Source organism: Leptinotarsa decemlineata, unplaced genomic scaffold (assembly GCF_025532065.1).
Source record: "Leptinotarsa decemlineata unplaced genomic scaffold, Ldec_3_MD MMD2_P_RNA_scaffold_11, whole genome shotgun sequence".
Taxonomy (NCBI): domain Eukaryota; kingdom Metazoa; phylum Arthropoda; class Insecta; order Coleoptera; family Chrysomelidae; genus Leptinotarsa; species Leptinotarsa decemlineata.
Window position 1 is genome coordinate 5,985,974 of NW_027412525.1, and position 17,034 is coordinate 6,003,007.

The following is a 17,034-nucleotide window of genomic DNA, read 5'->3' on the forward strand; positions in this document are numbered from 1 at the left end:
CATTGTCAATCACCTTCAAACAAAGAGAGTTGAATAATCTGATACCAAAATGTTTCTTATTACTAGAGGTTAATCTATTATTGGGAATAGTGATATGGGTCAGAGCTCTAATGGCTCTTTTGTGGATAACAAATATTGACTGAGTGTGGCAAGAATGGCCTCAGTTATTTAGACAGTAAGTCATAATACAGTGAAATATTCCACGGTAAGCAGAGATGGCTGCCTTCAAGTTCAATGAGACTAATTGCAAATGATTTGATAACTTGCTTGTTAATTGATCTACATGAAGTTTCCAATTTAAATTGGGATCAATAATATGTCCTAGAAATTTTACGCTCTGAGTGACAGTATGCTTGGTATCTGAGTTTTGTGTGTGTTTCAACTTAGTTCGTTTGCCGTGAACCACTCTTGATTGATGATCAATCTATCATCTCATCGATTCTTGTAGAGTTACTTTTGATTCTGGTTGCAAAGGGAGCATCATCAGCAAACAATGTTGCTAATGCGTTTTTGGGTAGGTCATTTATATGAATCAAAAACAGTAGCGGTCCAAAAACGCTACTTTGTGGTACACCTTTATGTATTGTCAGACCTGAACTATTCTGATTATTGCAGTGAACTATTTGGGACCTATTTTGAAGATTGGAGGTCATCAGTTTTTTAGCAGAGTCAGAAAATTCGTTGAATTTCAACTTCATTTAGTATAGTGTGATTAACACAGTCAAAAGCTTTATGAAGGTGAACGAAAACTGCCATAGAGGGCTTCAAACCCATCGGCTACAAACTCAACAAATTTTCTCACTGCTTCAGCTGTAGATTTTCCTTTCCTGAAACCATACTGATGTTCTGAGAAAAAACAGTTCTCATCAAAATAATCACTTATTCTATGGTAAATCAGCTTCTCAGCTAATTTTGCTAAAATAGGTAGGCGAGCTATTCTGTCGTATCATGCAAATAAAACTCTGAGATCCTTTATTTGGGTTTATTTGCTTCTCAATACTTTATAATTTGCTCACCAGAATATATCACATCGACCTCACCTTCTTGACCTCTGTCGAAGCTTGGAACATCACCCAACAGAGTTACAGACACAGGACACCAACATGTAGTATGTAGAACATTACATTACAAGTCCACGATAATTATTCGGATACTCCTGTCCCCCGATTTAAATATTGGAATTATTTTCGCCATTTTAAGGTTTTCTGGAAAAACATTACACAAAATGGTGTTTATGATATGAGTAATTGGACTAACAAGGAACCCAATATTTTTTTTATATATTACTGTATTATGTTCATAAATATCCAATGCGGAAGAGTTCTTTAGATATTTCATTATCTTATATACTTCACTTTCTCTTGGATAGAATGTAAAAGAAGTCTGCACAGTAATATTAGATTTCAAGAGGAATTCAGTGAATGCCTTTTTCTTTTTAGGAGTTTGATAGTATCCTGTCAGTTTGTGTTTCAAAGGGATTATTGAGATCAGTTGGGGAGGGTATGACTCTGTAATTTTCTTGCGTGTGATATTGTTTATGTTTCCAGGAGGTTTTAGGCTCTTAGATTCCCTAATTTCATTATTTATTGTCATCCTTCTGTGTTCTGCAAGGAGATCTTCATATTCATGTTTCTTCTCTTTCCAATTTCTTCAATATGAATTCTTCCTGATTTTATCAGTGTATCAAGAATTTCTATTTCATTTTTTATATGTTTCAGTTATTGATTTGAACTCAAGATGTGAGAGTTTTTTCTTTCATAGTTATTCTTGGAAAACATATGCCGAAGTGGTAATTGAATGTATTGTAAAAGATGGCTGGGGGTTATTGCATTGCTGGTGTTGTAAACACCAAGCCAATTTTCTGCTTGTAATCTGTTTTTGAATTTTTTTTCGTTATTCAAACTTTTGTTTCGTATTATCTTCGTTTGATTTTTCCTTACCTCACGTCCGCAATTTCTACTGTTTGGGCCTTACGGTCTGAGAGAAGGTAGTCCACTATATAAGATTTATTAACATAGAAATTGGTAAAAATATTGTCAATTTCAGTTTTTGATCGTTTCTGTACTCTTGTGAAATCTGAGATGTTTTTTAATAACCATATGACTGAAATATGTTGATTATCTCTATAGAAGTGTTACTATATTCACCAAGATCAATGTTAAAGTCCCCAATTACTATGACATCAATAGATTTCTCACTAACTAACTCTAAAACGCTAATTTGGTTTTGAAGACATCAATATTTCCAGTTGGTTCCAGTTCATATTTGTCGGCATACATACACAGTATTTCCACAGATTTCAAAGTGCTGTTCTTCACTGATTTCATCAAAGCCGTGCACTGGTTCAGACTTACTACCTTCTTGAGTTTTTCGTCTTCTACTATGGTTAGGTTAGGTTAGGTTAGGTCTAAAGTGAGTGGGTCTATTTGACCCTCCACCGCAACTCGAAAGGGTTTATTGTGGCTCACACCTATTCACACTGGACCAAATAAACCCAGCTTCTTTACGAATTCAATTAGTTTCTATAGAGAGTGGTCTTTCAGGTCAGATGGTGAGAGTACGGCTCTGCCGAACTCGGTCCCCAGCGGGGCAGGCACAAAGTATGTGCTCTGCTGTTTCATTATTTTCCTAACGGAGGCGACACATACTGTCTTCTGACAGTCAGAGTATCTGCATATAATGATTCAAATGACAGTGACCTGTAAGAAGGCCTGTTAGACATCATAGTTCATCCCTACTGTAATATAACAACTGTTTGGTATCAATCTTCGAAGGGTGAATAAACGACTTGGAGTGAACCAATCCTGGAAGATTCTGCCAGAAGTCCATGAATGTTCTTGCCATCCAAGCAAACCTAAAGCGGTTCCAGTGACAGATTCTGGTCCAATGAAGCTGTTTGCAGCACCCTCCTTTGCAAGGGAGTCAGCAGCCTCATTGTCTTCCAGGTCAGTTTGGCCAGGAATCCAGACCCCAGAGACAATATGTTGAGTATTCCTATAGAGGAGAGTCGTTTTTGTCAATTTGCTACCAATTTAGACATTTCTCGGTAGGAGCCAAGAGTTTCCAACGCCGCTTGACTGTCCGCTTGAATGTCCGCTTGACTTTTATTGACTTGTGCATGAGGTTGGATTCTTCCAATCTCCCCGCACACAATGTAATAGGTTCCTATGCAATACCGCATAGGTTCCTTAGCTGGTTGATATCTCTGTCCTTGTCTGCGACTGAAAACACCTGCACCAGAACCGTAAGGTTTTTTGATCCATCTGTGAACCAACAACAATCTGCTCTTAATATTTCCTTCTCCCGGAGGATCCAGTCCTCTCGTCTTGGGAACAGTACTTTAAAAGGCAGTTCGTAATCGACAGTTGGAGGCATAAAGTCAGAGGTCATTTCCAGAATGCTGTGACTTCCAGTGTCAACCAACAGTCTGTTGCACCCTGAATTAAATTGATTTGTGCAATTGGCAATGTGCACAAGTATATATGCAGTCCATCTAGCTTATCTCTCTAGAAAAATGTGAAGAGGAGGTAGATCTAGAAGGATCTCTATGGCCGCTGACGGTGTGGTACTGATGGCACCACTGATGACCAGACAAGCCAGAGAGCTTCCCCTGGGTCGTTTTCTGTAAAGCCTTCGGCCACCAAGCCACACACCTGAAGTTAACAAAGTGTTGCCGCAAACTTAGAACTCCTCGACCCTAGAAGGGAGGAAATGGAGGATCCTTAAGGACACCTCCACCCTCCTTCCCCAGGACCGAGGGATTAGTAGGCTCAGATGATGAGATGAGGACACCTGCCGTCTCTGAGTTTGGACGAAGCGAAAACGATTTTTGTTTTCGATTTTGAAGAGCCAGGTACAGCCTTTTCCCCTGGTTTTCTCGACGAGACGTTAGCCGTCTTCGTCTCCTGAGAACCAACTATTTTCCCAGCCTTGGGATGGGAGTGAGCCCCTATGTTTGGGTGGAGGTTTGATTGAACTCCTCCCCTTAGGTGGATTTCCACTCTCCCCCGCTTCATTTACTCTAACGGGTACAAAGCCGACAAAATAGCCCTCTGAAGAGATTTTAGTTGATTGGCCGTTAATGAGGTAGTCGGATAATCAAGGTGCAAGATTCCCACCTTGATACCCGCGACAACCTTTCCATATGAGGGTTTTTGAACGTCAGTTACAACTGTCGATGCCTTAGATTCAGCCGTGGAGGGCTTTTTCGCCTCTGGTTTCGATGAGTCATCATTTGAGCGCAAACGTTTGCTAACCTGCTCATGGGGGGTTTGTTCCTCCACCTGAGACAGATTCTGTGTACGCCGCTCAACAATTTGGTGCAAGGCGGTTTCATAAGGTACTCCGCTCTTGAGAAGACGAAGCAGAAGTTTTCTGGCTGCACCACCAAATCTTTTTTTAGGTTCAGTTATTGGATCAGGAGTTGAAGAGCTGAGAAGCTCTCGCTCCTGATCTGAAGTTACAGGGAGGTCAGTTGGAGTCGTAAGCTCGACATCCATCTCCTCTGTAGACTCAACGCCAGATATTTTTTTTAATTTACTCAGTCCATAAAAGTCCCACGAGTAGCTAGGGAAAGAAGGTCAATCACGGCAGAGCCCCGCATTACAGCTGATAGGCTCAGTGTCATTCATCCTCTGGCCACGGATACACACACCTTAGGATTAAGCCATTGTTGGGATGTCATTTAGTTAGGGAATAACAGAACCACAAGTGATTCTGTCATTCCCGTATCCAGCGGGGCTACGTAGAAGCAAGCATCCGATGGCCGGTTTGCTCAACCTCCACATCCCAAGCCAATGCACTCGCAAAAGCAGCAGGCACAGTGGTTCAGACAGTGAAAGATGAATAAGGACAGCCCAAGCAATTAACACAAACATAGTGACTTACTGTTGTTGAATTACAGCACTTGAAATTAAAATTACTGGAGCAGTGTACAACGGAGTGTTTACTGTCTGACGACATATTTATCGGATTATACTTTGATATTGAAATGCCAGTAATGTTTCAGAAATAGAAAAATTGGTTGGGGATCATCAAAGTCCCTAGTAATGAGCAATTTCCATAAAATCAGAATTCATTATAATATCAGTATAAATATTTGAACAAAGAAGTGTAATCCAGTCAAATAATATGACGGCAATAATTTAAAATTTTTGTCATCATTCAATGAATATTACTGGAGTTTTATTCCAACACCAAAACGTTATTTTTTAACATCTTGACACGTGTTTTAATCACCAAGTGATCATCTTCAAGAGAGTTTAATCTTCCTTTTGAAGATGATCACTTGGTGATTGAAACACGTGTCGATGTATTAAAAAAACGGTTTGGTGTTGAGATAAAACTTCAATAATATTCATTACTACACTAAAGGTTCCAAACAATACATCACAAGTTTCATTCAAAAAGGAATAAAAACTAATTTACATATATAACCCTACAAAACTACATACTGTAAATGATATACTCTCTCTTCAGAAAAAACAATGTGGAAGTAACATTCAGACCACATGCCAGATTTTCTGATTTCCTTTTCAATGCCAAAGATAAGGTCGACAAGTTGGAAAAATCTGGAGTTTATAAGCTTAAGTATCCGGAGTGTAATAGTGTTTATGTGGGACAATGCGGACGAAATTTCCAAAAACGGTATGCTGAACATGAAAGGTCCTTCAGACTAGGAAAAAATGATTCGACGTTTTCAAACCATTCCTTGACATGCAACCACAAGTTTCCCAATCTAAACGATACGGAAATTCTGCACTATGCAAGGAAGGGTTGCAAACTCAATTATTTAGAATCCTTGGAAATTTACAAGCATAAACATTGCGGGTGCAACCTGTTAAATGAACAAATCAATTTAATTTACTCTCCGGTTTTTAAATTGGCACATCCGCATTGTGAACTGTAAATTCAGGTACTCAATCAAGTACCTGAATGGTATATATTGGCGAATGTAATGATTTATTGTTAGTTTATTGTATTAGTTTGAGAATGTCCATATAGGACGAAACTGCAGTAACGTTAGTTACAATTAAAAGTGGTAAAAAACAGAAATTTTCATTTCTCTTTTCGATATTAATTTATTTCTTTTGTGCTATCATGAATACATTCCAAAATATTCATAAGTTTTCTTTTTGATTCGGCCGTATCTTTTTCATATGAATTACATACTCACTACGAAAAAGCTACTGTGTAAGGCGTAGTTTATGAAAATATTCATGAGTTTTGCATATTCTATACATTTTCATATTTGATTTTTTACTTTCATTAGGAAACTCCAAGATAACTACTCTAATAAAATGAACATGATTTAAATTTATGTCTCATTTTATCTAAAGTGCTGTGTCCCAGTTTGTTTTACTAAAAAAAAGTTATCCAAGTAACACTTTATTGTGAGATATTCTGTAAACAGTTTACGAAAACGCAACCCGTATTTTGCTATACAATAGCTTCATCAAGTATGTCCATATGTACGAGGGAGAGTATCTTGTTTGTTGTGAAGTTGACAATTATATTATTGATAAGAAGTTATCTATTTTATGAAATAAACATTTTTATTGCTGATTAAAATTATCCAACATATCATTTTGCTGTTTCAGATTGAATTAGAGAGGGCTCTTATATCTGGAGAGCATAAATCGAAACTATTAGATCTAGAAAAGATTGAGGCCAAGAAACAGAAGTTACAGAAACGTTCACAAAGGATAGAAGAAAGTATGAGAGATTGTCAAATGAAGCAGGATGAAGACCAACAAGAATGCAAGAAAAAACTTCAACTTGCTCAAGAAAACATGGCGAAAGTAGATGAAAAATTGTCATCTACCCCTAAATCTAGTCCCGAATATGAGCAAGTGTTTGAGGAATACCTTCACGCTCAGGAGCAACTAGACAATGAAAGAAAAGCTTTTGAAGATCTGGAATTTCACCACTTAGAAGAAGAAGCTGATTGGCTGGCCAGTCGAGAAGAACTACAAAGAGAAATTTTGGATTTTACTAAAAGAATAGACACGTTAAAATCACAGATCTTCGACCTTGAACAGCAAAAAATGAACACTTCTAAAACGAATACAAACGAATTCAAAACGATAGAAAAACAAAAAATGGAATGCATGATGCGACTGGAAGAAATACAAAACAGGCTAAGAAGTATTGAAAATGAACTTTTGATGCACTCAAATGAAGAATCAGAGCAAGAAATCTCCAGTGACACGGATAGCGACAAGTCGAAAGATATTGATAAACAACTATCTAATAACTCACTTGATAAAATGACTGATTTAAGTTGCTCGATTATAGTTAGTACTTCGAAAATTCCTAATGATGATATGTACAATATGTCTCAATCTTTCAATGAGAAGATGTTTTATGAGAAGTCCATTCTAGAAGTTGGAATTGGTGAGTTCAAAGTGAAATTTCAACATTTTTTCTGTATTCTGTAATCTGTACAAAATAAATTATATCAAGAATGTTAAGTGGTACAAAAATATTTGCAGATAAAAAATTTCCTAGTCAAGATGACATAGATAGGATCAGCAGAGTGACTTCTGATGCACCTATAAATATCACTGATGGACAGGGATCACTTGGCAGAAAAACTATAGAATCTCTTAGGGAAATAGAAAGGAATAGGCATTTACATCTCTGTCAACAAGGTAACAAAACTGAAATATTTCCAAAGAATCATAATCGACTATATTTTTATAGGATCCCAAGTAATAGAACAAGAAAGGCAGAGAGTGAATGCCTTGAAGCAGAGGGTCCAAGAGGAAGTTAAAAGTAAATGGGCCCAAAGGGTAAAAGACTGTAATTCCTTCAATTCTTCTAGTTCTGAGCTTTCAGGAAACAGGTAGGATTTTTCCTAACAGAATTTTATATTCTTTGATGAAATGAGTTGAAATGGTCAGCAATGACTCACACCAGAGGATTATTATGTCGGTAAACCTTACTTACTTGAAGAAAACTTTAATAATGCAATATCTAATTTCATAATAATTTAAAGAAACCACTTTAATTTCACTTCCACATGTTTTTCAATCAAAAACAATGTAAGAGAAGCTGCATAATGCCAGAAGTTCACACGAAAATAATATATACTTTTTTCAAAATTAAAACAAAATTCACTGAATCAGTACTACTTCTGATTACAATATCACCAATAAGAATTTGACCAAATAAAAAGAAAACAAATCATTCGAAAGGGAAAAAAAACACTGTAATGCAGTATTTGAAATATAATTTTGAATTTCATCAGTTAGGACTTCTATTGTCTAATATGATATAATATGATTTGAAACTCCAGGAAGAATCAATAAGATCAATATAATTATTTTCATAATGAATAGCTGAAAATAATTATATTGAGTAAAAAAACCCTGAAATGAAATTATAATAAAATACAAGCATAAAAAATAATAAAAAAATTCAAGCCAAGTTACTTGACGACGTTTCGATTGTTAGTACCCACAATCGTCTTCGGGTGATGACTGGACTTATTCCTGCAAGAGATGATTATTTATAGGTCATTCGAATATTTTCACGTATACCCTCTTCCCTCTCACTACTCCACCGGTTTAGCGGGAGATGACCGTGTGGCGGGAGTTGGCAGTTTCCCTCTTGATTGTGGGTTGCTGTATGTTGCGTATCTTTAGGCTAGCGTGGCTGGATGCGTTGTGGGACAACATACAAGCAGCTCCTTTGTATTTTCTCCTAAATGAAGCACAAATGAAGGACCTATAAGTCCTTCCATCACTTTCACAATGGAGAAGGACGTCCACAACGAATTGCCTTTCTTATACGTTTTTGTGAAAAGGACCGACACTAAATGGGAAAAATTTGTATATCAGAAACCCACTCACACAGGACAGTATCTGAACCAGAAATCCAACCAACATCAATCGACTAAGAGAGAAATCATCAAGACTCTACTAGACCCTGCTTTCGGGCTCTGTAATACAAAGGAAGGTCTCGAAAAGGAACTAGGCATCATCAAAAATGACATGGTTACTCCAGAGAAATGGTGGAACAGGCCTTAGCTAGAAGACAGCAAGAGCTCCACGAAGAAGAGAAGCCGCCGCAACCAGTACTTGTACTTCCCGACATCCGAGGATTATCGGAAAGGATGAGAAGGATTGGGTCAAGGGAACACTATCCGTAGCAGCCTCACAAAAACCCGGCCACCAAACGCGGACTGCGATTCCAAGAATTGCATTTATCGGATACCCTGCGAGTGCGGAGAAACATACATCGGTGCAACTAAGAGGCTATTGAAAGTTCGCATTGCTGAGCACAAGAAACACACAGCGAGGAGAAACCAGCAAATCTGGACTAGCAGAGCATGTTTCGACTCATCAACATAACATCAAGTGGGCTCAAGCTGAAATCCTTCACAAGGAGGAACACTGGTTTAGGAGAAAATTCAAAGAAGCCGCGTATATGTTGTCCTACAACGCATTTAGCCAAGCTAGCGTAGATATACTATGAATAGCATTATTTGCTAATAAAGAGTAATAATAATAATAATAATACGTAACATATGGAAACCTCTAATCAAGCGGAAAACGACCAACTCTCGCCAAACGGTCATCTCCCGCTAAAAACCAATGAAGCGGAGAAAGGAAAGGGGGGATAGGTGAAAGCACTTGAATGACCTATAAATAGTCAGATCTTGGAGGAATAAGTCCAGTTATCATCCGAAGACGATTGTGGATACTGACAATCGAAACGTCGTGACGTAACTCGATTTGGAATATTTTAATTTTTAATTTTCATTTCTTGTTGATAATATTTTTAATTGTTTAATTTTCAGCTTGTAATAATATTTCAATTTTTTTGGTTGTTTCTTGTATGTTGTTTCTTTGTAATTTCAGTTTTTTGTTTAATAAAATCGTTATTTTTTGGTTAATCTTTTTTAATTTTGTTTACAGTCCGAACTGATGAAATACATCATTTTGATGATGCCTAGTTTTCCTTCTCGAGACCTTTCTTTGTATTACAAAGCCCGAAAGCACGTTCTACTAGAGTATTGATGATTTCTCGTTTAGTCGATTGATTGTGGTTGGATTTGTGGTTCAGATACTATTCTGTGTGAGTGGTTTCGGTATACAGATGTTTCCCACTTGGTGTTGGTCCTCTTCACCAATACGTCTATGAATGGCAATTCGAACTAATGAAATTCACCATGAAATATTGTCAACCACCTTCAAACGAACATAATTTTATTACCATCAACATCAAAAATAGGTACCTTCGGAATTGAAGTTATCCCGCGATGTTTGTTTGTCACGGAACCCAGTATATAGTCAATCGATTCCTGTCCAACAGTGTTCTCAGTTCTTCACCGCATTCCCACTGGATGTCTCTTTTGGGTTAGTGAGTGACCCTTGTGCAGACCCTTGTGTGTGATCTGTGACCTCAGATCAATATTCCTTGCGCATTGCAAGATTGCATACACTTCAACCTGGAAGACTGACGTGTACCTACTGACCAAATCGGTAAGTTGAAAAAAATATTCTCCATGTTCGAATTTTGACCTGTATACCATGTGTTCAGGAATATTTTCGGTATGACTGTTCATTCAACAATATTTGCTGTCTGAAGCTTTAACTGCATAGTTTTTGTCGATCATTTATTCCAGTGCCATGTGGTCTGAGAATATGTTAGATGTTCGTTCCACCACATATTCCGAAATTTCTGGTTTGTTCGTTGAGTTTTCCAATCTGAATTAGCCCATTCGTGCTTTTCAAGATGTATAGAGTAGGAAGATTCTAGAGTATCTGCAATGCAGCCATTGGGATGCTTTCCTTTGCAAGTCTTTGCACCCTGCTTAGTTTATAGATAGCGGTTATTTATTTTATCTTTGGCCACCAGACCATAGATGCATATACTATCATGGGTTTAACCACCATGATATAGAGCCTATAAATCATGTTTCGTTTTACCCCTAATGTTTTTCCCTTGTTGTGTCTGGCCAGCATCACTGCTACATCCGCCTTTCTTTTCACTCTTTTCAGATGTTGGTTTCATGCCAGCCATGGATTTAGTATATCTCCCAGTTCACATACCTCCTGACAGGTATATTTTTTCACCTCGAAGTTTTAAAGGTCCTAAGTCCTCTGTCTTGATCCTCTTGGTGAATGCTACTGTGGTCGATTTCAATGAACTTATTTTCAGCCCTTCTTCCTCGGCCCATTTTGTTATAATATTCAGGGCTTGCAGCTTGCATTCCCTCTCTATATTATTGTACTTACCCTGGACTAAGGTCACCCTCAATGTCCAAGAAAGATGATGAAAGTACTTCTAAGCATGTTATACTTCTTCCGTGACCTAGCATAGACAGAAGTGTTTTTATTCATTTCATTAAAGTGACCTAGCATAGAGTTGATTCTGTTGATATATCTGACCTGTACACATATTGGTCTCGTTGCACTAGTCTGTTAGCCAAAGTTACATTCCTAATATGTTCGACGAATAGTTTTTGTAATCTTTTTGATGATAGATGATAGATCTCAAGGCCTTCACCGAATCATGTCCATTTTTCCTAGGTTTTGATATGAAGGTTGTCTTAATCAGTCTCTTTGCTTTGAGTATGTTACTTGGGTACAGGTGCTTAAAAAAGAGTGTCCTAATGAGTTAATTCTCATGTACACAAATCAAATATATGCTGTATATAAAAATCATATTTATTTTATATTAACTCTTATATAGATTAAACAGATTTTGTTTTACGAAATTATCCTGCTGGAGGTTAGAATAATATTGGATCCACAAGTGTATGTGGGTATCCTTCACAGATGGTATCATGTGCTGTAGTTCGTCTTTGACGTTATCATAATGTTTCGGCAATCGTATCATATTCTTGTGCTCTGCTTGGTATCTTTAGTATTGCCCCCCATGCCCCCTCTCGGGTTGAGTGCCCTGAAGTAGAAGCTTCCCCCCCAGCAATTTAGTGAGGAGAACCTACTACCCCACTCCATCCACCCCCGCTCTCCGAGCGGTCCTCAACTCACTGATGGGCACTTCAGCAAGATTGACATCTGACCTCTTTTGGTCGAAAGTCAGCCTTAAGGTGCTATTCTTTTACTATCGGTAAATTGTTTTGTCTGACTATTTTTATTAACGCCGGGCGTTCCTTAGTGAATCTAAGGAAAATTGGATCGCGGTCGAGTTGTTCTGCGGTGAACTTGCTGGAAGAAAATCTGATTAGTGTACTTACCGGAGTCGCCTGACATCGACTCGTGGGGGCGGTCTTTGGTTCTGCTTCGTCGGCCTTGGATGTTTGTCCTTTTCTCGGAACCTGGGGTCATCCATGTTCAACGCATCGTGTAGATCGCGTAGCGCTGGGTTGTTGTGCGATCTGATTCTATCGAACACGCTTTTTGCGTGTTCTCTCATATACACGTCCACATATTGCGTGTCCAGGTCTAAGTCTCTGTATATATATATCTATTTGGGATATAGTACGGCGCGTTTACGGCGGCCCTTACGCTCGCGTTTATAAATGACTATATCTGCTTCCTGTATGTCTGTGCGCACTGGCCCCAGGCAGTGCAGGCATACAGTATTATGGGCATGAGGACGGTTTTGATCATTAGCAACTTCACTTTCAGCCCCATGTTGCTTCTGCATCCTATGATAGGTGCAAGTCGTTGTCTGGCGTGTCTAGCCATTCCAATTCTCTGCCGTACGTGAGACTGAAATGTTAATCTCTTGTCTAGGATGACCCCCCAAGTATGTCGCTTTGCTGGTCCACGGAATCTCTTGTCCGTTGAAGGTGACGTTGCCTTCCGGTTGTACCAACCTGCGGGTGAACAGTATCGCCTGACTCTTGTCAGGGTTTATACTGATCTTCCAAAGGTTGGCCCACTCCTCTGATCTGTCTGCCTGTTGCTGCAAGTATTTTGTACATGCGTTTGGCTTGTAAATCTCGCCAGCAGGGCCGTGTCGGCTGCGTAGAGCGCTTGGGCACGTCCGCTGTGTATACGGAGAAGAGGTGCGGCGAAAGGACTGCTCCTTGCGGGACCCCTGCTTCCAGTAGTCGAATTGTTGATAGTTTGTCTCCTACTTTGCATCAACATCGCCTGTCAGCTAAAAAAGACTGAATTAATCTTACCATTGGTTTTGAGTATCCGAAATCGCTCATTTTGGCCAGTAGTCTTTGATGCCAAACTCTGTCGAACGCCTTGGAGACGTCTAGGAATATTGCACCGGTGTTGTGTCCTTTGCCGAGGTTGAAGCCTTCGGTCGCAAAGTCTACTACCCACAGGACTTGTAGCTCTGTCGAGTGTTCTGATCTAAAACCGAATTGTTCATCCGGGAGGATTCCTAGCTCTCTAGTTTGATCTTCGAGTCTCTTCAGGATGACACGTTCCGCCACTTTGCTTATGGAAGGTAGTAAGCTTATTGGCCTGTGATTGTCTGGGAACAGGTGGTTCTTCTTGGGCTTCGGGATGTGGATAACCGTTGCCTCTTTGAACTGGTACGGGAAGTGCTGCAATCTGAGTATAGCGTTTATAATGTTAGTTATGGCTGTTATACCCTTGCGCGGTAGTATTTTCAGTGCCCAGTTTGTTATGTAGTCCGGGCCTGCAGCTTTCCGAGTGGATAGACGTCTTAGTATGTCTTTCACTTCCTCGGGAGATGTCGGGGCCAGGGGTTGCGCGTTGTTCGTTCGTTGTCTCAGACTTCGTACCGTTATTTCCACCTGTCTCTCTATTTCTTCTACTTCGTCCGTGAACGGGACGTCGTTCTCTCTGCACTGCCTTTCGAAGTTGTCTGCGAATGCTTCCGCCTTCTCCTGGTCAGTGTAGACGATTCCTTGCTCGCCGTGTATTGGCGGGCACGGCTGTCGAGGTCCTTTCCTGAGTACTTTCCGCATTCTCCATGCAGACTGGTCTTCAGTGTTAAGTTCATCCAGACGAGTAGTCCATTGTCTGCCTCGAATTTCTTTTAATTCTTCTTTTAGTATACTGTTTGCTCTTTGCATGCACCTTTTGTCCATAGGCGCGCGAGTCCTCTGGTACTGTCTTTTCAGGTCTCCTTATCCTGACCAGTTCCATCGTTTCTGGTGGGAGCTGGTCTTGGAAGTTGAAGGGTTGGGCTGGGACTTCCCGTGCGCTTCTTTCCATTGTTTGGATTATCGCCTGCTGCAGCTGTTCTGTGGCGTTCTCCAGATCCGTTTTTGTTTCGATGCGTGGTATCTCTCCCATTGCATCGTGTAGGGCGCGCTGGAATCTTATCCAGTCGATGACTCGCTTTGTTGAGTTGTCTGTTTCCACTTCACCTCTTCCTATTGTGAATAGAATGGGGTTGTGGTCTGACGAACCTTCGTCTAGTACTTCCTTCGATGTTCTGCACTAGTGCGATGTCGAGAATGTCCGGGACTTGATCTTCATGCGCGTAGTATGTTGGGGTGTTCGGTGCTACTACCGCGATGTCCTAGAATTCTTCTAGGATTCTGCCTAGTTCTCTGCCTCTCCTGTTTCCATTCCTGCAGTTTCAGTCACGCGACTTTGCAGTGAAGTCGTCAATGGCAACTGTTGGGTGGTGGTCTGGGAACATTTCTGCCATGTCGGTTCTTTCTAGTCTTATACCTTGCGGAGGCAGGTATACCGACGATATTCTCAGCTGCTCGTAGTGTCTCAATTTGATTTTGACCGCTACTGCTTCTCCGAGTTGTACTTCTGGTTTTTTGTCTTCGCTCTGTGTTAGGTCGGTTTTTACTAGTAGCGCCACCCCTCCTGCGGCGCGGCGCCCCCCTGGCCTGTCTGTCCTGTATATGTTATATCCCGGGATTCGGTAGCTCTTTTCACTCCTTAGTCTTGTCTCCTGCAGTGCCATGACGTCAAACTGGATGTTTGAGGTACATTAATTATTGCTCTAAGTTATATGTTTCCCGTTGGTAGTGCACTGGCTTTAGTTATGGATAGGATATATTTTCTTACAGCTGAGAGGCAGCATTCATCATATTTTTCGTGTACAATATCGATTTTCTCAATTTTGATTGCCTTCCCTTATGATTCTCATTTCAAGCATACTTGCGATATGTTTGAAACTGTCGATATTTGTTTGGCCGACTTATTCTCCACTGCAATCTCCACATGCGATCTTATATATGCCTTGTACTTCTTTTGGGTTGTTTGAGGTATTTTTAAGTATTTTCGCAGGATTGTACAGTGTGTGAAAGCCAAATGGAATAAATTCTTTATTTCGGTTACTGTACTGTAGTTCTGTCGGTAGCCAGGCGGTTCGACGTGGTTGCTTTGTTCACTCACTCGAATTGACTGCCGTGTTGGTCGGTGGTTCAAGCCCTAGTCTGATCGATCGATTTTCACTTGCTATCGTCCAACCCGTATTAAATGGAAAGAAGATCCCGAATCACGTCAAATGTAAATTATAATTTAACATTCTTCAACGTTAAAATGCCACTCCTACCTTCAACCCCCTTCGAATGACAGGTATAACCCCTAATTTTTTAAATGAAGTATAGGTTTGTGATATATTGTTTTGAAGGTCTCTGATTCTCAAATTCTTTCATTGCTTTCAAGTTTATTGCAACAATCAAGATAAAATAAATTAAAATCATGTGGTTACCGAAATTCGATAAAATACACTCAAAAATTAAAATGTAATTCAAAACGTGATGAAATGTAGTATACGAAAAAGAATTATGGATGTTAACGAAGATGTAAAAATGTTTACCGCGAACGTCTTGGCAACATCATAATCTCAAGTAAAACTGTCTTCTAACATTATTTAACATATCAGGAGTGACCGACCTAATCGCAAGCGTTATTCGTTCTTTTAAATCATTCAAATGTGAATGTTTAGTTTTGTATACATTGCTCTTTCATCATTAGATTTCTTTTTATGAGGATATGTAAAGATCAGGTAATCGCAATTAACTATGTAATGTTGTGGTGCTCCATCCTGCTGAAACCATATCGTATTCACTGGAACTTAAGGGTTTCCTGGATCAGGATATAAATTTGCTAAACTTGAAATGAAATTTTGAAGTAGTGCCAAATAATTATCGCCATTCAAGTTGTCCTCAATGAAAAAGGGACCAATGATATGGTTTCCTACAATCCCTACCCAAATATTAACCTTATGAGGGTATTGCGTGTGTTCTTCTCTCATCCAGTAAGGATTTTCCGTTGACCAGTAGCGGCAATTTTGCCGATTAGCATGACCGTTAAGAGACAAAGTACACTCATCAGAAAACATAACGTCTTCTAATTGGATGATATTGTTATCCAACATGTCCATCATTTGCTCACAAAAAAGTTTTTTTAGCAAAATAGTCTTCCTTGAGCTCCTGAGTAGGTATTATTTTATAGGAATGTTCGTTATCACCAGAAAGCACGGGTGTCACATTGAGTTTACCGACAACTCCAAATGCGGGAAATGTCTCCCAAATAAACAGGAATACTTCTCTCTCGCAGCTGCGCTATGCACGAATACTTCGATAAGGCCAGCAGTGATGTGGATCAACCAAAGGTACCGGTACCCAAGGCATATTGTCACATATGCCCCCCTTTTAAAGGTCGAAGACTGTCGTTTTTTCGAAACAGTGCTCGAGGACACAGGGAGAATTAAGTTTTTTAAGTGACAAATATGAAATGTGCCTCTTTCCACCTCAGAGTCGCAATGGGCTAGTACGTATGTCTTAGAACTCAAAACTTTCTTGATTTTGTAGGGTCCCTTGAATAGCAACATGAGCTTTATGGTCTCCTAAAGGCCCGCGAACGAAGTTGGGTTAGCCTTAAGAAGCACTAATTCACCTTGTGTGAATGGTTGGTAAGGCCTCGAAGGAAAACGAGCTGCACGTCTCTCTGCCCGTTTCTGCAAATTTTCCGTCGCAAAGAATAATTTAACATGCAAGGTATCAGCTCACCTGTCAAAAATTCTCCGAGTGGAGAAATAGCTCGAGTCTCGAAGTTCTACGAGGGGAAATCCAGTTGTTTCATGTGTCATGTTGTTCAGAAACCTAATCACATTAGGGATCTCGAACGCCCATCGAGAATGCTGATGATGGCC

General features: G+C 39.7%; 1 protein-coding gene across 5 annotated transcripts in view; it reads left to right on the forward strand.

Annotated features, from left to right (window-relative positions):
* Window positions 1-17,034, forward strand: part of LOC111507540 (uncharacterized) — a 209,820-nt gene that overhangs the window by 151,307 nt on the left and 41,479 nt on the right. For all 5 annotated transcript variants that reach the window (XM_074170429.1, XM_074170435.1, XM_074170405.1 and 2 more), the window contains exons 8-10: window positions 6,600-7,395; window positions 7,494-7,652; window positions 7,705-7,846. In XM_074170429.1, the coding sequence (XP_074026530.1) occupies window positions 6,600-7,395; window positions 7,494-7,652; window positions 7,705-7,846 (1,097 nt within the window). The remainder of the gene's footprint in view (window positions 1-6,599; window positions 7,396-7,493; window positions 7,653-7,704; window positions 7,847-17,034) is intronic.